Consider the following 27,631-nt stretch of genomic DNA (forward strand, 5'->3'; position numbering starts at 1 on the left):
TGATCAAAATATCTCTAAATGCATTTCAATTAATATTTTGAGCAAAAGGTTTTTTAAATTTTTTTTTTCGATTTCCCTTATAAAATTGAATCTAGGCCTCAAGTTTCAAATAGATACAATTTTTTTTAAAAAAAATCAAAATAATATTATTTCAGCTCTTCGATTAGGCTAGGTTTAATCTAAACCGGCGCATGTGCACCCTTCAAAGGTCCACATGGATTAATTCGATTCCCTAAAACATTACCTTGTAACCAATCTAATATTTATGCCATCTGTTATGTGGCTACGAAAAAGAGAATATAAAATTTGCCCCAATATAATTAGGGTGCGGTTTGTATAGAGCCTAGGCTCTAAGCAATCAAATTAGACCTTCCATCAAATTATGTCGAGAAATGTAGTTTCAATACTAAAAATATTTGTGATAGCCTTAAAATATATTTTCATCTTTATTTATAAAGTTTAAAGCTTCAAAAATAGTGTAGATCAATAGATCTATGAAAACTTGAAAATCTTGAAAATTGACTGTCCAAAAATGCATTACAAAATACACTATTTGCAAAACTTGAAATCCATTTTTTTCTCATGTTCACGCATCTTGATGTCGAGATGATCAATTTGAGGATATTTGGGCATCAAAACAACCTCTTCAAGTGAAATTTTTGATGTAGGCTCAAATTTAATTGTTTAAAGCCTCGGATCTATATAAACTTTTCCTATATAATTAACTAGGGAAAACATTATTTAAGGGCTCAAAACCCCAACAAAATTATTAAAGGGGTCAAAAAGATGTCAAACAACATTAAAAAGATAATTTCTTAATTTTTATTTTAATCAAGTACCTTTCCCTAAAATACCTTGAACACGTTTGTTTCACGTGAAAATATCCCAAGACGAAAGAATTTCCTCATATGATTAGGCATTGAAACTATCTAAACAATCACAGTAAAGCACAACTTCGTTGAGAAATGTAGTTTTAATATTGAAAATCTTTGGGATAGACTTAAGATATATTTTCATCTTTAATTATAAAATTTTAAGCTTCAAAAATAGTATTTAAAATCTTTGTGATAGACTTAAAATATATTTTCATTTTTAATTATAAAATTTAAAGCTTCAAAAATAGTATTTAAAATCTTTGTGATAGACTTAAAATATATTTTCATATTTAATTATAAAATTTAAAGCTTCAAAAATAGTAGAGATCAAGCCGATCTATAAAAACCTGAAAATCTTTCAAATTGACGGTCCAAACATGCGTTACAAAATGTACTATTTCCTATACTAGAAATCTAATTTTTTTCTCATGTCCATGCATTTTGATATTGAGATGATCAATTTGAGGATATTTGGGCATCAAAACCACCTCTTCTAGTGAAATTTTTTAGATGAGCTCTAATTTGATTATTTAGAGCCTCGGCTCTATATAAACTTTTTCATGATAATTGATGTGAAATATTTCCCCACCTAACCACGGAAGAAATATTTTCATGTGCAAATATTTCTCAAGAAATAATTTCACATTAACCAAACATGCCCTTACAAATAACCAAATTGCCCAGTTGAGAACTCTAAGCATGCAAGGCCATTTCTATTGAGTTACCCAACCCCTATTTATTCATCTTTCTCAAGCTGAACGAGGGCAATTAGGGTATTTTCCAAATATATTTTTAAAGAGGCATCCAAGTGAAATAAAAATTAGAACATAAACCCAAAAATTTTAATTGAAATATTTTGATTCCTTAATAATTTTGTAGAAGGTGTTGACCCCCTAAACGATATTTTCCCAGTCAAGTATGACCGCTTGCCTTTAAAGAACGTTATGCAACCATCTTTGAACAAGCATTCATCACATGGAAAGCATTAGTAATTAAATGTAAACAATTATTTAATCCTCAGCTCAAGTGAACTAAAGGCACTGTATTACAATGGATAGTAAGATCAAACAACCGAACATCACCTTTTGAAAATCTGAACCAGCCGTTCAGAAACTAATCCGATTTCTAATACAAGTTAAACACTGCTTTCAAAACCAGGAAAGAAAAAGGGTAAAACTTAAATCAATTAGGGCTAAATTCCAAATAAAAAATCAATGCCCTGCAACTATGTCACAATTTAAGACCCAAGAAAGAATGGACAGACCACATTGATCTCTCAAGATAATGGTTAGCTTCCCTAGGATTTTCTGGAGAATGGATTCTGGATTTCCCCATTTTCCAGTTCCTTTTCAGGGATGAATTGAAAGAGGTACCAACGATTATGGTCTTGAGGATGAGGCATGATGCTCTGGATCCAATCCTCCATTTGATCTCGAATTCTTGTTAGTTGGGTTTTCTCTCTGAATCATTCTTACAAGTGCCTGTACAATCTCTGACATTGGTGGTCGGAATTCTGGCTCTGGCTGCAAAAAATATACAGGTCAATAGTCAATCCCTTCAGTAGCTCTCGAGGGTAAACTTTACGAGATAACTTCACAAAGAAAAATTAGAAAAGAAAAAACAAACTACTATATGGGGTGAAACAAACATGAAAATATCAACTCCAAATGGTAACTACTAAAGAATGCTAAGTTTCTATTGGTTACAAGGAAATACGTTCTAGAAGCAACAGGTTACAAAGAGGCAATAGCCAAAAAATATGAAAATTAAAAATTAAGAAAGTTTACATATAAATCCAATATAAGTTTCGGTATTAAAGGATGGTCCATAGGAACATATCTGTGAGGTCAGAAATTTAAGCTTGACTTTTGCTACTATTTCACCACGTTGTGAAGTTTAACTTTCAAAAAGCCAAAACGCAAAAGGAACGAGTTTTTTGGACAGCAAGAAAAGTTCAACTTTTGAACGGTTCAAAACATAAAAAAAATAAATATATAGATAAATAAATAAGTAGGTTTTTGTGTAGCAAGAAAGTCGTATTTTCGAACAGCCCAAGTCAAACACACACACGCACAAAGGTTGTTTGGGCAGTTCCAACCTTTTTGAGTTTTGAATTTGTATCAGAGCAATTTGAAAGTTTGACTTTCGAACAACCCAAACGTTTAGTTTTTTTGTATTTGAAACATTCAAAGTTGAACTTTTGAACTGCACAAGCACCTACCATTTTGTATTCTTTGAAGTTGCACTTTTGAACCATCCAGACTCTCACTTTTTTTTTTTTTTGGATGTTTTGGATTGCTCGAAAACTGGACTAGGGGGTACAATAGAAAATAGAAATACAAAAAATATGACCTCACCATAAAATATCCCATATCTCAGGCCCACATGTAGATTTTCACATATATATATATATATATATATATATATATATATATATATATGAAAAAAGCTGGGATTATCCCACTAGCTCAGATTGAATCAGAGCCGATCTGTCAATCACGGGTGTTCGACAGTGCTTGAATTTTAAATTTTTTTCTAGAAATCCAAATCACTTGAAATTTTAGGAATGTGTTCATAATAAATAGTTGAATCTTCAAAAAATATCAAAAAAATTATTTTACCAAAATACCCCTGAAAAGTTTGGGGGGTATTTTGGTCATTTTTTTTCAAATAATTTTTTTTATTTTTTTATTAGGTGTACCTTGATGAGAAGAACACACGCCTAAAATTTCAAGTGATTTGGATTTGTAGAAAAAAAAACTAAAATTCAAACACGAAATGAGGTCGTGACCGTCAGATCGACCCAGATCAATATGGGCCGTTGGGCTCATATGTTCATATGAGCTAGTAGGCTAATCCCAGCTTTTTTCTATATATATATATATATATATATATATATATATTATATGGTCTGCCTAGAGTTAACAACCCCTCAAAATACAAATGTTAAAATTAAAAGGGATTGTGATGGGTATATGTATAAAAAAGATCACTACTTTTTGTTTAAAAAATAATTTTAATAGGTAACTTAACTATTAAGCAAAGGTAAATTTGTAATTTTTATAAAAGTACAATGGCATTTTGGGAGTTAGTGTTATGGAATTTATTTGTAAAGTGTCATTGTCTGTTAGTAAAAATTTCAACTTTACCGTTTATGAAGATGACCAAAGTACTACCCCTTTTCTTAATGATGAAGATATAACAAAAAGTAACTTTTTAAAAAAATTAACTACAAAATTAGTAAATCCACCCTTTACAACTCTCTCTATCTTTAACCTTTGTAATTTGAAAGGTTCTGAAGTTTAGATTATATATATAGGGAAATGACCTTGTAAGGCCCTCCCACACTCATGTGTGTAGGACCCCAAATGATCACCATTAAATTTGGCACAGATCTCTAGAAAAATCAAATCCCACATGGGATAACTTTTCTAGAGATATGTATCAAATTTAATGGTGATCATATATATGAGTAATGATCCTATGAGACCCTCCCACACTCATGTGTGTAAGAATATGAGTAATGATCCTATGAGACCCTCTCACACCTATGTGTGCAGGACCCCAAATGATCACTATTAAATTTGGCATAGATCTCTATAAAAGTTATTACATGGGTGTGTCAAAGTTAATGGTAATCCTTTGAGGTCCTACACACAAAGGTGTAGGAATAAATATATATATATATATATATATATATATATATATATATATAGGAAAAGTTTATTTAAGGTTGCAACCTTAAAATGTAGAATTAAATATACACCTAAAAAATCATCAGAAAATATTATTTTAATGTTGAAAAACCCTCCAATTAATCATCTCAGCATTGAGATGTATAAATATGGAAAAGAAAAATAATTTGAGTGCCAGAAATAGGGCATCTTGCAACACATTATCTAGACCGTCCATTTTTAAGATTTTCATATGTTTATAGATCTACTTGATTTTAACCATTTTTGGAGTTTAAAATTTTATAATTAGATATGAAGATAGATTTTCGGATAATCCTAATAATTTTACACCAAAATTACATGTTATGATAAAATTTGGAGGTGCGCCTTAATTGGATTGTTTAAGGTTACAACCTCTTATAGAAACCTCACCATATATATATGGGTGCGGTTTGTATAGAGCCGAGGCTCTAAACCATCAAAGTAAAGCACACCTTCAAATAGTGTCAATAAATGTGGTTTCAATACTAGATGTCTTTGTGATAGCCTTAAAATATATTTTCATCTTTAATTATAAAATTTAAAGCTTAAAAAATAGTATGGATTGAGCAGATCTATGAAAACTTGAAAATTGACAGTGCAAAATGCGTTACAAGATGCAGTATTTCCAAAACTTGAAATCCATTTTTTTTCTCATGTCAATGCATCTTGATGTCGAGATGATCAATTTGAGGATATTTGGGCATCAAAACAACCTCTTCTAGTGAAATTTTTGAGGTGAGCTCTAATTTGTTTGTTTAGAGCCTCCGCTCTATATAAACTTTTTCCTATATATATATATATATAATGGGCATAAACAGTAAAATTTCAGGCCTAAAAGAAGTGTTCCTAACACAATAACACCAAAGATAATCTTGCTTCATGTCCTAGATTCCCCAATGCATTGACAAAAAGGGGGAATAGCCCGTTTCAAAAATCAGTTTTCCCTTTACAATTATTTTAAGAAAAAAAATCACTGAATCACAAATATCAGTTTAAAACTGCTGCAAAATTCAAGATTTTCATTCCTTCTGTAATAAAAAATAAATAATTACAATGGTTAAAGATTCTCACCTGAACACATAAAGAAATAATGTCAGCAAACCGTGACAAAGATTTTGCTGGATAGTTTCCACTTAGAGCAGGATCCACCATTTTCGACAAGGCTTCAATGTCATGAAGCTGAGGAGCTGCCCATCTAACCAATGAATGCTCCCCTCTAGGGCGTTCCCTGCGTTCAAAAAAAGATCAGAAAGAAAATTCAATACCACAAATGCCAGTAACAAGTATGCAACCAATGTGATGCAAACACAAAAAAGGTCACTTATATCATCATTTTCACCAATTGTATTTTAATGACCAGATGGCACCAACTAGGAGAATCTATAAACTGTCAAAGCTATTATTATTTTGCCATGTAAAAAAAGGTTACTTTGGTTAGATCTTGCAGGAGAAATTTTCCCAATTAATATAGGAGAAACTAAAAAAGGATATCCCAATAATTTGTTTCTAATTGGATGTTTACGAGACATATGAATGTCTACCTCAAGTAGATCGGCACTAAAAGAAAGCAGTAATGTGTTAATTTTCCTCACAAGGCCATACATCATAATCCAAGGCACAAAGATATCCAAGAAGAACATTTACCGGTCAAAGGGTTTACGCCCAGTAAGAAGTTCTAACATCACAACTCCAAAACAATAAACATCACTTTGAAGAGTGTAAGCCCCTGACATGGACACCTCTGGGGGGCTGTAACCAAATGACCCAAGCGCAAGGGAGGGAATCTGCAAATTAAAAGAAGTGAGCCAAGCTGCTTGGGTGCTGTTAGATGGCAAAGAGAGAAATTTTATTTCATATTCACTTTTCATCTTTTCCAGTTTTAAACAATATTTAGGGGGCTCATTTACCGGGCTCATAAGGTCAGAAGATATCAGTGCAGACAAACCACAATCAGAGAGGCGAGCAGACATCTCTTCATCAAAGAGAATATTAGCTGACTTGAAGTTCTGATGTGCTACTGGAGGCTCACAGGCTTCATGGAGGTATCTTCACAAAAAAAGAAAAAGAACAAAGGTAAGCAGAGATTATTTTACAAATCCAAAATGGTAGTACCATGCTCTCTCTCTCTCTTGCTCTCTCTCTCTCTCTACTCTCTCTCTCTCTCACACACACAAACACACACACGCACATACAGAGGCACAATGTATCAAAAGATGTCTGCCTAGGGCCCCTCCAGGTGCCGGCCAGCCTGGTGAGCACCTAGGCACCCAAGGCGGTGACTATATGGATAGCTGGTACCTCATGCCCATGTGCCCGCCTCAGCTTGCCGAGGCTCTAGGGCAGAATAAGCCCTTCGGCCATGGGCATTTTCATCATCCCCCCTTATTAAGCTGGGGAAGACATTGGGGCTGGCTCCATAAATGTGAAAATTTTAAATTAGAATGGAAAAATTTTGAGAAATTAAATTAAATCCAAGGTTTTGGATTTGATTCTTTATGAAAAATCAAGAGATGTCACAAGAGAAGACTTTGGATCCTTTACTCTAAATTGTTAATGTGCGGTTTTGTAATTGAGTAATTTGAGTTTAATCTCTTAGACTTGGAGCCAACAGCAATATGGTATTGGGAATGCTGTTATTTTTGTGGATGTGGAACATTAGAAATGTGTTCAACATTTACCTAACTACTTTTAGACTTTGAATATTTTTAATCATTCAAATTTTTAAAGTTCAATCAATTATCCATTAGTAAAATATTTAATTAACTAGCAGCATTATATGAACATTATATGCATCTATATAACATATGCATAAGGAGCCACCAACAACTTCTTCATACATTGTGCATGCACACAATATTAACGTTATGGAGCTGTTAGCACAAAACTATCAACCACAGGTAAACTGGTGTGAATGAAAAAGAAGGAAAAGTACAATAGTACTTACGCCAGGGCTCTTGAAACTCCAAGGGCAACCTTTAGACGGACATTCCAAGACAACTTTCTGCCAACTTCATCCCCCAAGTGGAGGGCCTCATGTAGGGTTCGATTACCATAGTACTCGTAGACCAACAACTGCTGGCCATGTTCTGAACAATAACCAACAAGCTCAGCAATATTAACATGTCGTAGTTTTGAGATGCTTGATACCAGCTCTAGAAACGTTTCATCAGACTGCATCAAGGGAGACGGAATGTCTAGCTTTTTCACGGCCAAAAGCTGAAAGCAAATAAAAAAGAGGGAGAATCAATTATGTAACCATTACTAACATTCTAAACCTTTCTTGTTCATTTCATCATATGAGGCCTTGTTTGGATAGGCCAATAACTCCATTACAGGGCTTATTTGCAAATGAGCATATTAGATTTTTGTTGTTGGTTGCAGGCATTTTGGCAGTATTTTCATAATAAGAAGGATTACAGAAAGGTGTCACACATGAACAGCAGAGTGGACCCTGCTTTCACAACTAAATGGGTGGAGGATTTTTTTTGTTGTCAGTTTTTGGCTTTCTATATGGGTTGTATAGCATTTTTTGGGCCCTTGTTGCCGAATGTTTTGTAGTTATTCTTTACACAATTCATCAGTTAACACTTCCAAAAAAAAAAAAACACATGGGTGGAGGAAAAATGGCCCTCTTCCTCATTAAAACGTCCATCCAAACAACAGAAACCTTCCACATTAGACATCAACAGAAGACTAGGATATGAGATGAGACTTACCTTTCCATCAAAAAGCTTTGCCCTGTAAACTCTACCTAAAGAACCTTCTCCAATCAAGTTTTCTTGTGCAAAACTGTTTGTAAACTGCTGAAGAGATGCAATAGTATAAGGTACTGCAGATATTGAATTGTTTGGATTCTTCTGGATTGGCCTCCATGTTAATTTCTTTACAGGCATTTTTGTCGCATTCTCTCCAGGAGGCTGCTTCAAATTTGCATCAGTCGCAACCATATTAACATGGTGCTCATCTCCTTGCTTCTGAACTCTTCCCTCGTGATCTGTTCACAGTTTTGCATCCAATTACATGAAAATATTGAATGCAACTATAATCTACGAATAAGAATTTCATAAAGGATGAGATTCGAATAAGGTGCCCACCTTAAACAATCAAAGTAAGGCACACCTTCAAACCTTGTTGGGAGATGCAGTTTTTGTGTCGAAAACTTTTATGATGGTCTCAAAATTGATTTCCACCCCCAATTATGAAATTTAAAGTTCCAAAAATGGTGTAGATCTAGCAGATCTATAAACACTTAAAATTTAAAAAAAATGGACAATTCAGATAATGTTTTACAAGATACATTATTTTTAAGGCATGAAACCCTTTTTCTTTCCATATATCTCGTAGTCGAGATGATCAATTGGCGAGTTTTATAATGGATTTTTGAGGTGCTGCTCACTTCTACAGCATACGGTGGACAACTTGTATAAACATTTTCCTTTCATGAAAGGTTCACTAGGTTTATTTGTAAACTAACCAACTTCATGTACCTTTCTTAGAAGGATTAGAAGGCCGGACCAATGAGTCAGCAAGTAGTTGTTTCTTTGGGGATTCTTTGCCCATTTCTTGTGTCTTACTAGGTCTGTTCCTTGATTTTCTCTTTCGACATGCGATGAAAATTAAAGAGCATACCACAAATGCGATAATAACAGCTCCAGCAGCTGATAAGCCAACAATATTTTTCGTTGCCAAGAATTTTCTACTTCCAGCATCCAAGTCAGAACCAGATTGAGTAGATGAGGGTCCCTGTGCATGCATCCTTGGAGGTACTTCAGAGACTGGTGAATTGGAAATAGGAGGAGGTGATATGACATGTGGCGGTGGTGATGGGGCTGGAGTAGTATTGAATGGATTCCCATCCTTACTACAAAATAAAGGAAACAAGAAAAGAAAAGAGTGAAACAAGCACATTGAGTATATACTCTCCAAGTATTCAGCTAAAGCATGATTTGCAACCAGAAAAGATGTTGAAGTTTGCTGAGAGACTCACACAAAGTCAGGGATATTGAACAAAGCTGGAGGTATTGGTCCGGAGAACAAATTGTTCTCTATATGTCTGAACACCATGAACATGTTTAAAGTCATACATGAGATTTAGGAGAAGCAAACGATAAACTCCAGTAACCCAAGCAATAAACAAAATATGACAATGCTAAATATAAACTGAAACTGAAGTTAACTTTCCCATTACCATTCATTTAGCAATACTCAATGTGTATCATACTTATACTTGTGCATGCCAGTTAAGATGTTTTGCAAGTTAGATTTTACCCACATACATGCTGCAAGGTCACATTCTACAACACAAACACAATTTGTGCACTACCTACATTGAACTTGTATCCAACTAAAAAGGAGCAGTTGGTAAGATGTAGTCTGTTTCCCATGTTCTCGTCTTCCTGGAAAATTCTAGATAACAAGTTTATTTATTTCCATAGTTATTGGGATCTCCGAACTTAGAGGTGATCCTGGTGATCCACGCTCCTAGAGATGGATCTTGGGTTAATCTCGCTCCCACATGGGGGGAACACGATCCCAATCCATTAGGCATCGATGGTTATAAACCACACTCATGTTATATTGAACTTTTATAAGGAAACAAGTCTGGAATGCACTTACATCAAAAAAAAGAAAGTAATAATTGAAAAATCATATTCCAATATTTTTGGAAGAAGAAATAGATGCTCTCACTTGATGGTTGTCAAGACCTTTAGAATATATCATGCAATCCCAAAATGTTGAGATCCCTAAAATTCAGCGATCCTGGCAATAGGGAACTTCTAGCCTATCATGATCCCATGCTCCTGATCCTGTTCCTGTTCTCCCTCCCAATCCCGATCCCAACAACTATGTTTCTTTTCCTTTTATCTTGAAAAGGCAAATAAGATTTCAATTAAAAACCAAGTAAATAGCAATTTAAATAAAGTCCACCTTGTATATCCAAAAGGAAGGTATTCCATGTCATCTTCCCTGTCATAGACAACCCCAAGTTATACAGACCCACCCATGTAAGATTTTATTTTATTTTTTTCCCAAGGAGAAATCTCCTATTCAATATTCCTTTCATCATTTATCGTACCAACATTACATTGGATCATTCAATACATCAGCTACGATCACAAAAGATCCATTAACTTTTTGAAACATCTACTACTATGCATGAAGTCATATTCAGGCCTTCCCAAATTAAGTTCATCACCACTAAAATATGTCCTCCTAACTAACCATGCTAAGAAAGACAGACAAGGCCAGTCCCCTGCAACCCTTGCAAACCAGAATCCAGGTAAAATGAGATGAAAAGCCTGAAAAGTACAGACATTATACCTATTCATAAAAGGAAAGTTTCTCAAATCAACCAATCTGTCACGCCCCTTTCAAGACTGCACTAGTCTGACCATGTAGCACAATGTAAACCCAATCTGTAACCATCAAGCTCTATTGCACCATCTCTTCCTACCAAAAATCCCCACATTAGGTACTTCAGGGGCACCATGTTACTCTGAGTCACCTCCGTTCTTCAAAAAGATTTATTTGCCTCACACTGGTCCATTGAACTCTCATCATCCTAATGGCCAGATGGACCCTGTAAGTGGTCCTACATTCCCAGCATTGATTGTGCATCAATGTACTAGTCAAAGGCATCCATTTGCAAGAGATCAAGGGCATATATGCGATCATGCAAATACATTGATGCAATTTAGTTTTTCACATAATTTTAATCGCACATTTAAGTAGTTTAGTCAAAGTTACATACATTATTTCCTAAGGAGCAATAGGTCAATCAATGGGCCTTATTGTTTCTGGGGAATGACCCTGTGTATTTTAAATACAATCTTATGGTGTACAAGAGTATTTTTACCCATTCTCTTATAAATGCCTTTTTACCCCTTTCCTCTCTCTTGTATTGTGAATTATTTCTGAATAAAGGGAAACCTCTCCTCTTTCCCTACCTGTACAAGAAACTCATTTTATTAAGTGAGAGAGAAATTCCCCCGGGGATGAAGGAATTCGAAAGACAACATGGATCAGGGAGAGGGGAAATTGGACAGCTCAATTGATCAAAAGCTTGGATGCCCCTCTCTGTTATAGCCATTTCCGTACATTCATACATACTCTAGTGATAGAGGAATACAACACCCATTCTTTTATAAAATGCCTTACCCCTTTCCTCTCACTTGTATGGTGAATTAATTCTGGATAAAGGAAAACCTCTCGTCTTTCCCTACCTGTAAAAGAAACCCACAACCCCTCTCTTCGTCTCTTTCTCTTTAGTGTCAATCGCCATAGCTCTCTCTCACTTCCCCCATCTACCTCTCTCTCTCTCTGTCTCTCTCTCTCTCTACAAAGCCAGATTCAAAAACCCTTTCTTCTCTCCCTCAAAATCTGCCTCTTAAAAACAGAGCTTCACGAGCCGTTAAACAAAAATTCCCACAAACACCTCTCTTCTTCTCTCAGAATGTCTAAAGCTCTCTCATTCTTCTCCTGTGAACCTCTCTCTCTCTCTCTCTCTCTCTCTCTCTCTCTCTCTCTTCATCATCCAAGGATCAAACATACTCAAGGGAGACAAATAATCTCAAAGGATGGGATAAACAGAACTGAGCAGTCATTAGTATAAGTTTGACTGATATTTGCCTTGGAACAGATATTGATCAAGTCAAAAATACATAAGACAACGTGAAACCATTCTTCAGACATCATAATTGAAGGATGATAGTGTCAGGAATCGACACCCATGGTCTAATATACTCTGACAGCCCTAACAGCATGTCAACGGTCATATTCTAACGACGATCAATATCAAGGACTACCAAATGATCTCAAATTGAGACCAAACTTTGGGACCTATATTCCTAGGTCTCACATGCCTCCCTACCAAATTTGGGGAAGTTTGCATAAGATTTTATTATCTTTTGAAGACCATCATTTGTTAAGAAGGGCTCTGGCAACCGATCTATGTGCAACCCCATTAAATGATATCAGAATAGGGTGGAACTTGCATATGTACATAATAAGGCTTTTATGCCTCTTATCCAAATTCCATGCAATTTTGACTTCATTTAATACATTTCCAAACTCACCCGTCGCCAAGATATGGCTTGACTACCTGTCCCTTCACGATATTAGGGATTGACCTGAAACTTCCAATACAACATATATAAGACATGATAAGCCTCTTCCTAGATATTTGGCTCATTTAGAGATGATTTGACCCCTTATTTATACATAAAGATAGCTAAGGCTTATATCCACCAGCAGCCAGATACATCTTCACCAGATGAATCCTAACCACTAAAATTAACATTTCTACCCATATATAGGGAGTTTTCTCTTGAGACTGAAAAAGATGGATTCCTCACTTTAGCACCCCATCAACCATGGGAATGCGGTCTCCCATGGAGTTCCCACATAAAAGCAGTTGGATATGAAACATGAGCTTCAAAACTGTCAAACAATTTGACCACCGGTCTGAGATATCTCCCACTGCACATGGAGTTTTCTCACCAAATTTTGTGGGGGTATTCCTCATAAACTCCTGTACAAGAATATCAAACTTTCAAGGTCTATAACTCCCTGTGATGAAAGCAGTTGGGCCTGCAATTATCTGATTTGAAGTGACGACTGCTGGATTCATCTTCAGTCCTCTATCAAAATGCAAAATTTCAAGTCAAAGAGATTCAGCAAGAGAAAGTGGCGTCATTTGGAAGCAGGTGTGCTAATTTGCATACTGGTTTTACTGCCGGTGACCACAGAAAGTAGCAAATAGTATGACATGAGTTGGTTTCATTTCAAATTCAAATTGAGGTTATCCACAACAACTTGAAGCAAAATCGAGTCGAATATCATTACAACACGAGTTGGTTTCATTTCAAATTCAAATTGAGGTTATCATTCTAATTAGAATCAATTCTTACAATGACCTGAGATTGGTTTAGGTCTAAATTCAAATTAAGCTCATCCTCTCATGACATTTTGAGAAAGAGGTTGTTTCAACCCACAGATACTGGATAAGCACAAAACATATCCAACTTTATCATCAAGAAACTGCTATAAATACCCCATTAAATGAGCGAGAAAGCGGACTGATCCTGCAAGCATCACAAAGAGAATGACATCCCACCATTTTGAGATATTCTTTCCATGCTCTAAGTAAGACCAAGAGCATATGATATTGCTCAGAAACCTTGTGGGTGATTAGTAATCTGAAGAGAAAAGAAAATACACCTGACGTCGAGACTCATTTGATGCCCAGGTAAAAAAAAAGTGAACTGGACTGCATCCTTGCATTCTATCCAGGTATAAGAATGTCATATTCGATTGGTGCTTATCTTATCCACTTCTTTGTGTTATTTCTTTTAGATCTATAGTATGCTTCAAGCCCCTATCAAGGGTGTTCAAATTTGTATATTGAACTCATTAATGTATACAAAAACCCTTTTCCCACTATATAAATCTAGGGTGAATTTCTTCCCTCTTTGTGTTAGTTTATATGGTTCCTTTATCATAGTTGTAGTCATAATCATATTCACTGACAAATCTGGGGCAAACAACTTGGTGTGAAAAGAGAAGCTGAGATTGAGTCTTGTGGCATGGAAAATTCTGCAATGGAGTGAGATTTGAGAAGAGATAAGATGAGAAAGAGTCTTGAGGGATGGAATTTGATATTCAAAACCCACTTCTTTATCCACACAGTTAATTACTTCATCCAAGGTAGCAGAAGATACATTCGCAACTCTATTTCTCTGAATTTTACATTACCTCTATTTGTGCATGAAGGACGATTTCCTCATCTGAGTTTGTGTTCCACAGGGAAGAACTATTGAGCAGAATTTTGATGCCATAATGTTGGGTGGGGTCCAAGGAGTTCATGTTTGGAAAAATTTAGAGAGAGAGAGAGAGGAAGAGCACGTGCATATTAGAAAAAGAGGAGAGTGAGGTGAAAACCAATGAAAATGGCCACAAAGGAGAGTGGAGAATAGCAGAGAGAGACAGAGAGGGAAACAAAGAGAGAGAGAGAGAGAGAGAGGGAAGGTTAATGGGGAAGAGATCTAAAGGGTAAAAAGGTAAAAAACATTCACTTGCAATCCACTAATGGGCTCACCAATCTAATAGATTTTGAGATCTTTCAAATATGAGAAGGTATGGTCTTGTCAAATACACCCCAACATGAAGTATTTACATATGACCATTCATTCATTCTCATCTAATAAGGTGTTTCAAAAACCTAGAGGGACAAACCCAAATAATGAGAATAATTATGGCTTTGCAGTTAGAATGCAAATCCTCTGAAAGATTTGAAGTTTATCTCCACAACTTCAACACATGATGAAAATTATAAGTGTCAAGAGTTCTTTCCGAAGATTAAAAATCGGATACAACAGTGATAAGAATGTACTCTTTCGATATTGCCAGAAAGGGAACTTTCGATAGACTCTAGGAGCGGCAAAAGAACTAGTCATTAATGTTGGGAAGGTGATGTAAAAATCACATTCCATTGACCTATGGCACTTCCCTCAATGCCAAGGGCTATTTTCGTCACAAGAAATATGACTTTTATGTATACCTATAAAGTCATTATGTAGAGAGAGAAATGGGATTTTTTGTGTGGGAGCTCTTTGTGAAGAGAAAAAGGAGTCTTGGGGAAGAATAGAAATTGGGGGTTTTAGCAAAACCTAGATTCATAGTGGCCTTGTATTGGGGCGGATTTCATCGAAGTTTCTTTGCGGCAACGATATGGTTGACAGTGACAAAGAAGGGAGTTGATTGATGTTGGTACTATGGTAGGAAATATCAATTTGCCCTTTCCTTACCATTGCATGAAGTAATCTCTACAAAACCTACAAACTTATAAGTCTTCCATTGATAGTGAATCATTTCCTGGGTAACCATAGTGAATCATTTCCTTGCCGGTTGCCCATGGATGTAGCCCGATTTTGGGTGAACCACGTATATCATGTGTTGATCGTGGTTTGATTATAGTTTGTGGTGTATGGTTGTGCCATTGGAGTTCTTATTTTACCATCTCTTTGATTTCATCACATGTTCACAAAATTTACTACACCATAAATTTGATTCTTGGGTGTTGGATTTCTTGGAATCAATTTGCCGGTAAATGGCAAGTTGGTTTCGATGTGTTAGATTTGTTGCAGTGGGGGGTTCACCGCAACAAGGGGTAATCAAGATAGCCTCGGTTCCCAACAAGTGGTATCCAGTGTTCGGAAAATCGCACCGGAACAGTTAATCGGACATGGGCCTGAAAGCAATTTAACCGGCCTAACCGGCAAACCGGCCGATTCAACCGTTCTAACCGAGGAAGTCTCGGGCAGTTAAAAAATTGTTGAAAAAAATAAAAAAGATGCAAAAAAAAAAATTCTACTAAAATATGAAAAGCATATAATTAATGATTAAAACAAAACGCATTCAAATGAAGTTGAAAATTAATGAAAAAATGGATTTTAAACGTGAGTATTAATGACCAAAACAATTTTCAATATTTACCATAATGTAAAAACTATGAAAAAATGTATTACAAATCAAATTCCTTATTTTTAGGATTTTATATACATTTTTTAAAAAATTTATTTTTAAAATACCGACCGATCACGAAAACCGCCCGAAACCGGAACAGGCAAGGGGCCAATTCTGATCTAACTGGGCGGTTAACGGTTAGATCGTCCGATTTTTCCAACAATGGTGGTATCAGAGCTCAAGGGAAGTGTGCAATGATTTGAGAAATGGCTAGTTATAAATTTAAAGTAGAGAAATTTGATGGAAAAAATGATTTTGAATTTTGGAAAATAAAAGTTCATGATAAAATTGGTACAATAAAGTCTTTATAAAGCACTAAAAGGAAAATCCAAGAAACCAGAAAATTTGAAGTATGATTGGGAATAATTGGATAGGAAAGCCCTTGCCACAATTTGCTTGTGTTTAGTAAATGAAAAACTATTTAACATAGTTGGTGAAAAGACGGTGGCAGATTCATGGGCAAATATAGAAAGCCTATCTCAAACTAAGTCCCTCACAAATCGAATTTTCTTAGAAAAAAATTTTTATTATTTGAGGATGAGATATGGTATGAAATTGTCAGAGCACTTGACTGAGTTCAATAATATAATTTGTCAACTCGAGAGTATTGGGGTAATAATAGAGGAGGAAGATAAGGCAGTGACGTTTGCTTTGTTCATTGTCGGAGTCTTATGACAATTTTGTTACTACCTTAAGTTGTAACAATGAAGAATCCCTCAAATTGGATTCGGTTTGTAGTGCTCTACTTGCCAATGAACTTCGAAAGAATGCATCAATGGATGATTTGATGGGTTCGAGGAAGGATGTCCTTATGGCCATATGCCAGTTGGATAAACAAGTTAGTTCATAAAGAGATTCCTCAAGTAGTCGATCAAATTCGAGGGGTCTTATGACAAAAGAGGTTGTTGGTTTTGTGGCAAGTCCATCCACATAGAGAAAATTTGTTGGCAAAGAAAAAGGTCAAATTCCTCAAAGGGTTTCAGTTTGAGAATGGAAGGACAAAGTGAGGCCAAGAATGAGGCTCACCAAGTTGAATAATCAACACCCAGGTATGTTGAAGAGGAGATGTTGATGGTGGGATGCAATCCCATGTACTATCAAAGTTGGGTTCTTGATAATGGAGCCACACATCATATGGGCCCACATAGATCGTGGTGATACATATGAGCCATGTGAGGACGGTTTGGCATCAAAAGGGAATAACTCAATGAGAAAAACGATCGGAATGGGCTCGATTCACATAAGGATGTATTATGGCATGGTTCGAATGCTTGACAATGTGAGACGTGCCGGATTTGAAGAAGAGCTTGATTTCACTTTCTTCTCTAGATATGGAAGTCTACAAATTTACCGGGCAAGGTGGAATGCTCAAAGTTTCAAAGGGAACTCTAGTTATAATGAAAGGAGTCTGGGAAGGAAACTCATATAAATTATTGGGGAGCACAATTGTAAGTAAAAAGATAAATTTGGTTGTAGAAGAAGAAGAAGCTCGGCAAGGGGCACATGGTTTGGCAATTAAAGATCTTGATGACATAAAGCAAGGTCCTGATAAGAATATTCGGCAAGGTGGAAAAAATGAAGATTTGGGACTTTCACAAGGGGATATGACAGGAAACACCACATGAATTTCCTTTGGACCGATGTTCAAAATTTGATGAAGGAAGGGCTCATGTGATTAGACTGTTGCATGCTACTCTAATATTGATTTTGATTATTACCATGATTTCTATAAATTTGTCATTTCACTTATTTATTTCTCTCTTGATTGGCTTGTGTTTAGCCTAAGAAGAAAATGGTGGAATGAAGTGAAATGGATACTTCGAAATTTGAGAAGTATGAGCATGTATTGCCAAAGTTTCAAGCATATGCAAGGCTTGGGGGAACAACTTATGCAAGCATCTTAGGAACATGAGGTCAAGCACCGGTTGTGCTTGTACGTGTATAGAAAATGATAAACGTAAAGCATGTGTGAAGGCAAGATGGCCTCAAGAACTCAAGGAAGAGAGTGTTGAAAAAGGTGGAGTTGGCATGAAAAGTACAAGCATGAAGGACAATGAGCAAGGCATGCTAGAGAGCTTGTGGCATTGGCTAAGTTCTCTAGGTTCTTCGATAAAGAAATAACCAGCTATGGTTAGCAAGGTAAGGATGTGATTTTTCATCAAGGTTGAGATTGTTGAGAAGGTAATGCAAAAATCACATCCCATTGGCCTATGGCATTTCCCTCAATGCCAAAGGCTATTTTTGTCACAAGAAATATGACTTTTAAGGATGCCCATAAAGTCATTGTGTAGAAAGACAAATGGGAGTTTTTTGTGTGGGAGCTCTTTGTGAAGAGAAAAAGGAGTTTTGGGGAATAATAGAGATTGAGGGTTTCGGCAAACCCTAGCTTCATAGTGGCCTTGTATTGGGACGAATTTCATCGGCATTTCTTTATAGTGGCAGTGTTGGTCGACGATGACGAAGAAGGGAGTCAATCGATGGTGTTATTGTGGTAGGAAATATCAATTTGCATTTTCCTTACCATTGTATGAGGTAATCTGCACAAAACCCACAAACTTGTAATTCTTCCATTGATAGTGAATCATTTCTTTGCCGGTTGCCCGAGGATGTAGCCCGATTTTGGGTGAACTACTTATATTGTGTGTTGATGGTGGTTTGATTATGGTTTATAGTGTATGGTTGTGCCATTGGAGTTCCGATTTTACTCTCTTGATGTCATCATATTTTTACCAAATGTACTACACCATAAATTCGATTCTTGGGTGTTGGATGTCTTGGAATCAATTTTTAGATAATTGGCAAGTTAGTTTCAAGGTGTTAGATTTGTTGTAATGGGGGATTCACTGCAACAAGGGGTAATCAAGAGAGCCTCGGTTCCTAACAATTAAGAGATGTGAGCTTTTTTAGGAAATTCCAAAGATTCAGGGCCACGAGTTCATGTGTGAAACTTGAATATCATCCATACCTTAGTGCAACCATTTGAGCTCACTTTCAAGAGTTCCTTTGTTTGCTCCCTAGGTTATCATATACATAAAAAAGTACCATTTTCAGGCTTTGTCCTTGATTTAAACTCGTTTTGTGTGACAAGAAACATCATTTTAGTTTGATTTGCTCACATCATTGAAGGACAAAATCAAAAGTTCAAGTGAAACTTTCCCAATCAACTGGGGCTCAAACACATGATTATGGCTTTGAAGAAGGTACTACAACCACTTCAGTGGAGTGGAGCATGGAGTAAGTTGAATATCAACTGAAACTGCATACAAAAACTCAATGCCGGTTACTTGGCTTCTTGGAAAAATGGATAGTGTCTTGCTCAAAACCTCACTAATAGATACCCCGATAAAATGTTGATAATATGTTCAGTAAAATAAGGCTCAATATCTAGGACCCAATGAAAGATTACACTTCTCGGGTCAATAACTCGCCCCATGGGCAAGCAGCCATGCAGAGTCATAAAAGGGGACAAAAAATGAAAAAATGAGAAAAAAAATTAGTAAAAATTGCAAACAATCTAAAAATTCTAAAAATAAAACAAAATCAAAATCACTATTGCCTTGACAAAAAAGATATATCTGAAAAAATTGAGAAAAGCACAAAAATATCAAAAATATCAAAATCATAAACACATAAAAAGTTTATAGAAAATTAATTATAAATTAATTGTAATCGATTTAGTGGAAAATGAATGTTATGAATTTAAATTGAAAAAACTTATAATTTAGCCAAAATTTCAAGGCCAATCACCAAATCGTCCCAATGTGAATCGATGCATCAAATCCTTGTAAAAAATATCCTTAGCAAGATTTGGGTTTCAAGTTTGGATCTAGGTGACCCAAGCATTTGAAATATTCGGATGAATAGTAAATCCAAATTTGAAATATGTGAATTCAATTTTTTTGGATTTTGTTGAGAAACAAGTCTATAGTTGCATGAAGAACCCAAATATAGGATTGGGGAACAAATTTCATTAAAGACTATTCGATGCAAATAAATATCAAATTTTTACAAAGGGAAAAAATCTTTGATCTCTCAAATCCATAGAATTTGATTTTTTTTTGTTAATCTCAAATCTGGTCTGTCTAGTGGATAGATCAAGCAAAAATTATCTATCTAGTGGATATATCTAGAAAAAATCAGTCCATAGACCACATTTGGAATCAAATAGCACTCTAAGCTTAAGAATCTACAAAATGTAGAAAATGGCTTTTCAAGCCTAGTCATGCATGGTACCCGCCTGTGTACTGTAATACCAGGGCAGATCCACCCGAGTACTATAAAACTTGAGTGAGACCACCCAAGTTTCACAGTACTCAAGCGACTCGCTACAGTTCTTGCCCGACTGCTGCACAAGGTATGGTATTGACATCTACCCTGTTCAGTGCTCAGCAGCCTGCCAATCCCAAACGATCCTGAGTCCGAGGCAACTCACGTGTGTTTTCCCACATGGGCTAGGATAGGGACTCATCATGCTTGAGGTTTAAGCAAGGATAGAGGCCAATTTAGGAAATTTCTTCATCCATGTGACCCTTTGAGAGAGCGCTCTCATAACGCGATAAAACATGTCCCCCAAAAACCTGATCCTTGATATTAAATAGATTGTTTGAATTAGAGGAGTTTGGTCTATGTTGAACAGATTAGAGCATCCGTATTTCCCCTGAAACATCTATCATCAAAAATGCCCCACTTTCTAACTGAAGAACCAGATTGGCATTCTCTAGGGTCATCTCTTGAATCTCCAGTTGGCAAGTTAGCTCCAGCCTCCAGGTATTCTCCAGGATTAACTCCCAAATTTCAGTTGGTAAGTTAGCTCTAGTTTCTTGCCCCTTCGTTGGAGGCTGTGACCATTGACATGGTAGAGGAATGCCATCAACAAGTATTTCTTTTCTCAAATGCTTGGACACAAGATGGTGATTACAAATCCACATTAAGAGGTGTTTGAAGCATAGTTGTTGGAAATGCATGGGAGCTCGAATAGTTTTAGGAACCGGAATCACGGAGGAATCGCGGCCGGCTAAAAGATTCCTGTCTTAGGAATCGTTGTCCATACAATAAGAATCGCTAGGAACGAGATTCCTAGTTTTTGAGAATCGTGTTTCGACCGAAATAGATCCAAGTTTCATCCACCTATGGAATCAAGATTTTGCCCTCCTTGGAATCAGAATTTTCATCCCCCTAGAATCGATACTCCAGGAGTCAAGATTCTTTAACATGTGGAATCGAGTTTCCGACATCTATAGAATCGAGTTTCTGACATATGTGGAACATAGATATCTTGTTGTTTCGAATCGAGATTCTAACATATTTGGAATCAAGTTTTTAAAGTATATAAATCAGAAATCCATGCCAGATTGCAATAATATGGACTATGGAATGCGTTTGACGAGCCTTACTAGGAATCAAACGCATTATTTCATTTGTCAAATGATTTATACCAATTATGATCTTACTTTTGACTGAAATCTTGGAGATTGACTAGGAAATTGGGGGAGATAGTTTCATGTTGGGTCACTAGCATCAACACATAGTCTTTCTGAAGTCACTCACGCCTCAGTACTGTTCCTTCCATGCCGCAGTAAATGTTCCAAACCCATTAGGCCCTAGGATAAGATGCAAACTTCAAACTTCATACCCTTTTATCGCATTATAGAGAAGCACGATGGCTCCTGTTTGCCTAAGTTGTAAGTGGCAACAAGACGAGGTTGTCTTGATATTACATACTGACATGTCTGAGGTGTCCATCTAAGCCTGGTGTCCAATAGTATCAGTGTTCATAGATACTTTTTCCAAGCATGCTCTGATCAATTTCGTTCAAAAATTTGTGAAACCACATGTTGCCTTTGAGGTATTCAATAAAATGATTGAAACTAAATTTTCCAAGACATTTGGAGTTCTCAAAACACAGATTTAAGAGGAATATACGTGCAAATGATTTCCAAAAATCTTGGAAAAGGTATTCTGCCACCACAGAACTTGATATAACAGAATGTTGTAGCAAGAAAGCATCTCATTTGTAAAGGAACCCGATAGTCTCAGTGGTGGTCCTCACGTGCACTCCATAATTTATCGATGGAAGCTGCTCATAGAGCCATTTGACAAACTAACATATGGTTTCTCTCTTTACCTAACAAGGCCTTAACTACTGAAAATATCAACTTACAATTGCGTGAACATCAGTATCCTCAAATGCAAATTTCGAATGCACATGCATTGTTCCATTATAGTCTTTTATTGTGCACCAAATTGGCACCAAATACATAAAGTATAGGGTCCCAGGTTATAGATAGGCCATAGGCATAAAGGAGTAGTGTTGTTTAATGTCCTCAAGAGTAATGGTCTTTCACGCATGTACCAGACAAATAACATGTCCTTTTGGAACACCTCGGGAAATTATGTGACCATATCAATGAATTTATGTATTTCAGCATCTTACGAAATATAAGGTCACTTTACGTAGTAATACATGTAACTAAGCCCTAAGGGGGCCAATGCTCATTCAATGAGGAGCATTCACCCTCATCCAGTTCAGAACTCGACAAGTAAAACTCTACTAATTAGTATTCACCCTCCCTCTCGAGCCCCAACGAAATATCAGACCAGTCTTCTAAACCGTACTACCACCACTTCATGTATCTTTGCACATGAAATATGAGTAAATTTGTACAACAGAAATATAGATATTCATCAAAGTTTAATGGTCCAATTGGGAGAACTTCCTTTACGTTTAAATTTCCTCAGCACCCATTTTCAACTTGGATCAAGACGGCTTGCATGTGTTTTCCACCACCAATGCTAATCTAGGCTAAGATACTAGGTATAAATCAATGGAACGTCCAATTGCCACTTATCCATTTTTGAAGCCAATCGAGGTTAATAAACTAAATGGTTGGACCGAAACCATTCCCTGTATTGTTCCAGTCTCGCCATGAAACCAAAAATACCTGACAATAGGTCAAATGGGCCATTGAACAATCTATTCCAGACACCGAGGTAGTTTGACCAATTCATTACAAAGCAGACAGTTCCAATATTGTTTCTTTGATACAAACCAGTAGGAAAAGTTTGTTTTATTTCTTTTTTCAATTCCCAGACATAAAGGTAGTTTAACTTTTTCCTTTAACTAATCATTAACCATCTCAATACCATTGGGCAGTTAAAAAAGCTGTGAAACCATCTCTTTTGAGGAAACAGCCCAACTTACAAATCCTGGAGAGACATAGAAAACCAGAGAGCAAGGCTTCTTAGTCCTTCTACGTTCTACTTGGTGTTCTATCCAGGTAGGTATGATCACAGTTCAACCAACAACAACTCAAAACACCAATCCAATCTCATTAACAATGTTGCTACCAACCATCCCTATCATCCCCTCCCCATCATCATGGTACATGATACTCCACTCTCTTTCCAACAGGTGTTTACATCCTATGTGGACAAGCCATGTCCCCCTCCCCCTCATAGCCTCCCTCAAGTAATCCCACTGTCCCTAGCCTCAATAGCTTTTAAACTGACGTTATCTATCAATTATCCACTTAGTTGAAGGCCATGCCCCCAAAGAGGTCACCATTTGTCTGCCTGCAATACCATGTAGCAAGCCAACCATATCATTAAATGTTCTGCATTATGTCTACTCCACATCCCAGCCATCTATTTCTGCAAAACCAAATTGTTCATACTCAGACCGCTATCAGCCAACTGATCTAAGTTCCACTTTGTTTGTTAAATCCCCAAAACCCATTAGTCCTGCAACCAAAGACAATCGGATACTGAAGGTCCAAGCTACCATCCGGTTCAATAAATGGCATAGAGCTATTGTGTTTCCTAGTGCCTTTTATCGCTTCATGGAACTTGTTTCATTTGAACTAGCTTATATTCATCTACATGGACTGATTTCAGAAAATATAAAATAACCATCATGAACAAGAATTTTGAAAGGCAACAGAAGCTAAACAAGAATATAAAATGGCATGAGGCAATTACAAATTTTTTAGAGGAAGATTTTCCAGGACATCAAGAATTCCAGACAATTGATTATTTTGCAGGTGCCTGCAAGCAAAACCACAGTATAAATTACTGGAAAATGTAAAGAAAAACAAATAGAGCCAGGAAAAAATTATAGAGATCAAGAAACACACAGTGTAGTCAAAGAAGACAGGTCTTGCATGGAGGCTGGCAACTGTCCAGTTATATTATTATTAGACAGATCCCTGTACCAATTCAGGTTTGACAATAAATATGGAATTAGCTAGTACAGAGAAACTTCCAACTATATAAACTCACTGTTCTTGAAATTCATCCATGACTCACAGATTAATAATACTCGAAAGGGCCTGAAAGGCATCTGGAATTGGTCCTGTTAAGAGATTGTCGTTGAGTGACCTGAGGAATTAGAAGAAACGAAGACAATCTAAGCTAAGATATTCTCAGCCTTGGCAATCTGCTAAATATGAGCACCATAATAAATGAAATATTTATTTGCCCACTTACATGTCTAACAAAAGAGATAGTTCTGATAAGGAACTCGGTATAGTCCCTATGAACTGATTATCTGAAAGAAATCTGGTACGAAAAACCAAAAATTAGAAATGTAAGAAGACAGCTACATGAGAGGACCTAGTTAAGCAAAAAAAAGACTTTAATCTTTACTAAACTGCCTTAAGGGGATTCCATCCAAAGCAAGAAAATCAAAACATACAGCTGTTGCAAGTGAGGGGGTAAACTGTCCGGGATAGTGGCCCCAATATGATTGTTGCTCAGGTTACTGCCATAAAGCAAAAATAAAAATCACCAAAATGTAAAAAATCAATGAGAAATATGCACAGACAAGATGAAGAACATTGTACCAGAGATGATATCCACTATTAAAAGGTTTGGTTTCACATCGTCATATGTTAACTGAGAGGAAATATATGAAGGAAGAGTTCAGAGAAATCAAAAAGGAATCTCACACTATAGACTTGATACTTACATTGTTATTAGAGATGTGAAGTTTCCTAATGCCGCACCAAGCTGTCCCCCTAAATTCGCGGCATTGAGTACACTAGTACACCAAAAGTTAAATACAAATATGAAATCTTAGAATAATAGAAACTCATATTTCAATGCAGTTAAAGCAAAATAATTTGATTACAAGATGAAAGCATGAATATAAAATTAGAAAAAAATAAACATACATTGCAGTAATGTTAGCAAAAGTACATTGGACACCCTGCCACATGTCACCACAGGGATCTCCTCCAAGAGCAACCCATCCAGGAATTGGAGGTGAGTCCAGAGCCGCATATAAGCTGTTAATTGCAAATACTGAAAAGGAGAGGCAAGAAAAAAAAAATTAGGGAAACCATCTTCATGTTTAACATTTTGAACAAAAAAACCAGAAAACTATGTCTACTTAGGAAGCAAAAAGTCCTCGCAACATATAGATTGGAAACAGTAAGATTCAAATAGCAGATCCTTCTAATTGTGGTCAAAACAAAGGGTAAAGCTAAAATAGAACTCACACACAGGTGTATCATATATCCCACCAAATACTATGTTTCTGACTGGAATTTGGGGAAACCAATAATTGTCAAATGAGACATACAAACAAACGCATTAAGCAAAGTGCAAAAATTTTACCATCTTGAACATCAGTATAGCAATGGGAGAATGGAATGCTTGGCAGAAAAAGGGCTCCGATCAAGACTGTGATGATGATACTCAAATTTCCCATGCTCGTATTAATCAGCCAATTTCACCAACATTCGTTTAAACTTTGAGATTTCCTTTTAACTAAAAGCTAGCACCTAAGTAAAAACAAACAGAATCAGTATCCCAGTAGAAGAAACTATCAGAGTAACTAAGGCGAACTAAAATATGTGTTACCATCAAGAATATTCACTAAACCGAAACAGATCTAGACAGCCCATTCAAGTAAATCAAGTTTAACCAATTGAAACCCTACATATGAGGAGGTTGTCTCATTCATATGGAAAAACACATGTTACAAAGATCAAGAAGTATTTACAGGAGGAAAAAAAAGTTCAAGAAAGAAAAGAATTTTAGAAAAGGAAAGACAGATATCAAAAGAAAAATCTTAGATCTTTGGTGAAAAACACCACTAAACAATAGTAGAACACAGATGGACAGCATCAATTCCCAACAAAATACAATAATAATCCATGAACCTAATATTCAAATACCCAAAATTAAAATGTTGCAACATAAAGCGGACGATCTCTGAGCTACCAGTCCACAACGGTTTCTAAGAACTAGTTGCAGAATGCAGTAAAAAGTAGCCTAAAGAGAAAACAAATACAGAAGAATTTCAAATGAACTAAAAGCGTTAAGTCAACACTTCCACCACGAATTATCTCGTAATTTCAATATATAAAATGGCAAACAAATCTTTTCAAAAAAGGAATAATAAGAAGAAAAACTTAGCTCAAAAAAAAAAAAAAAAAACTTAACCTCAAAATCACGCAGTTTATCCAAAAAATGTGACAAAATGGTACTGAATTCTAACATTTGTGATATTATTCTCTGAATTCACCAACGATTTCCACATTATTCTACCACTCTCAAGACCAGGAGAGAGAGATAGAGAGAGAGACGGAATAACCAGTGAAAATATTGGAGCCCTGTCTTTTCAGTTATAGAGAGAGAGAGAGAGAAATTCGAACTCTGAGTAATAATGGAAGGAGAGCAATTTAAAGTTTAAAAGTTTTTATAATATATCAATAAGAGGGAAAATTTTCGGAAAAAAAGAGAAGAGAAAGGAAACGGAATCTGGTCTTTACAGCGTGGAATGAGACATGGGATATATCTTGACTCATGACGCTTCACTATTTTTATTTTAAGATAAAATTAAATTAAATCTCAGAGCCGATATTTGAGCCGCTTTTCAAAAGAGTATAAAGCGTGTCCATAGTGGACTCCGACTTTACGTGTCGTGAATCTCGGCCGTTCATCTTCCAATTCTATTTTTGTTGCAAAAATATCCCCGTCAAATGTTTAATCCCTTTTTGTCCCCCTGTGTATTAATCCCTTTTTGTCCCCCTGTGTATTAATAATTAAGTGCGAATAATCAGGGGAAATGTCCAAATCATCCATATCTTTGTCGTCCATAACGGGTAAATTGTTACCGTTAGACCTTGCTCCTCTATTTGTAACGGGTGAGGTCTTGGTGCGCATAGGCCGCATAGGGTTTCAATCACTGTGATCATGAATATAGAAAAATAAATACATTTTTTAAAATAATACTTTTGATTTATTTATTCCTTGCGATTTTCCTTCAAAAATTAATCCTAAGGATGGGGTGAATTGCATGGACCTGTGCTGCTACTAAAACTGTAAGGCACATAAAAAAGCTGCCTTCTAATTTTGTATGGAGAAGCTGGTGTCAAAAGCATCATCACCGTCCAATCACTGGAAGAACGGTAATGGAAAGGGAGTGGGACCTATCCAGCAAAGCACGAATTGTCGTCCCAAATCAATGGTAGGTCACATTATGTTTCCATCAACTTCCATCTGTTGATTCAA

The 27,631-nt window shown here is 36.1% G+C and overlaps 1 protein-coding gene across 6 annotated transcripts; it reads right to left on the bottom strand.

Moving 5' to 3' along the window:
- Positions 1 to 1,860: 1,860 nt before the first annotated feature.
- Positions 1,861 to 26,772, bottom strand: LOC18431557 (protein STRUBBELIG-RECEPTOR FAMILY 3). 6 transcript variants are annotated; one of them, XM_020665622.2, is made up of 17 exons: positions 26,616 to 26,772; positions 25,730 to 25,896; positions 25,285 to 25,414; positions 25,080 to 25,151; positions 24,807 to 24,872; positions 24,599 to 24,670; positions 24,419 to 24,490; positions 24,247 to 24,318; positions 24,092 to 24,157; positions 9,579 to 9,644; positions 9,079 to 9,452; positions 8,308 to 8,585; positions 7,536 to 7,807; positions 6,499 to 6,637; positions 6,236 to 6,375; positions 5,663 to 5,819; positions 1,861 to 2,398 (listed from the first exon to the last, which is right to left on the bottom strand). In XM_020665622.2, the coding sequence occupies exons 2-17, from the start codon at positions 25,821 to 25,823 to the stop codon at positions 2,255 to 2,257; spliced, it is 2,214 nt and encodes a 737-aa protein (XP_020521281.1). In that variant the 5' UTR covers positions 25,824 to 25,896; positions 26,616 to 26,772; the 3' UTR covers positions 1,861 to 2,254. The 6 variants fall into 6 exon arrangements, with proteins under 6 accessions (XP_020521281.1, XP_006841742.1, XP_088716277.1 ...); XM_006841679.4 differs by having other exon boundaries at positions 26,561 to 26,772; XM_088860151.1 differs by lacking the exon at positions 9,579 to 9,644.
- Between the last annotated feature and the right edge of the window lie 859 nt (positions 26,773 to 27,631).

The sequence above is a fragment of the Amborella trichopoda genome, chromosome 2 (assembly GCF_054954075.1).
Source record: "Amborella trichopoda isolate Santa Cruz 75 chromosome 2, AtrichopodaSantaCruz75HAP2 v2.0, whole genome shotgun sequence".
Lineage (NCBI taxonomy): Eukaryota > Viridiplantae > Streptophyta > Magnoliopsida > Amborellales > Amborellaceae > Amborella > Amborella trichopoda.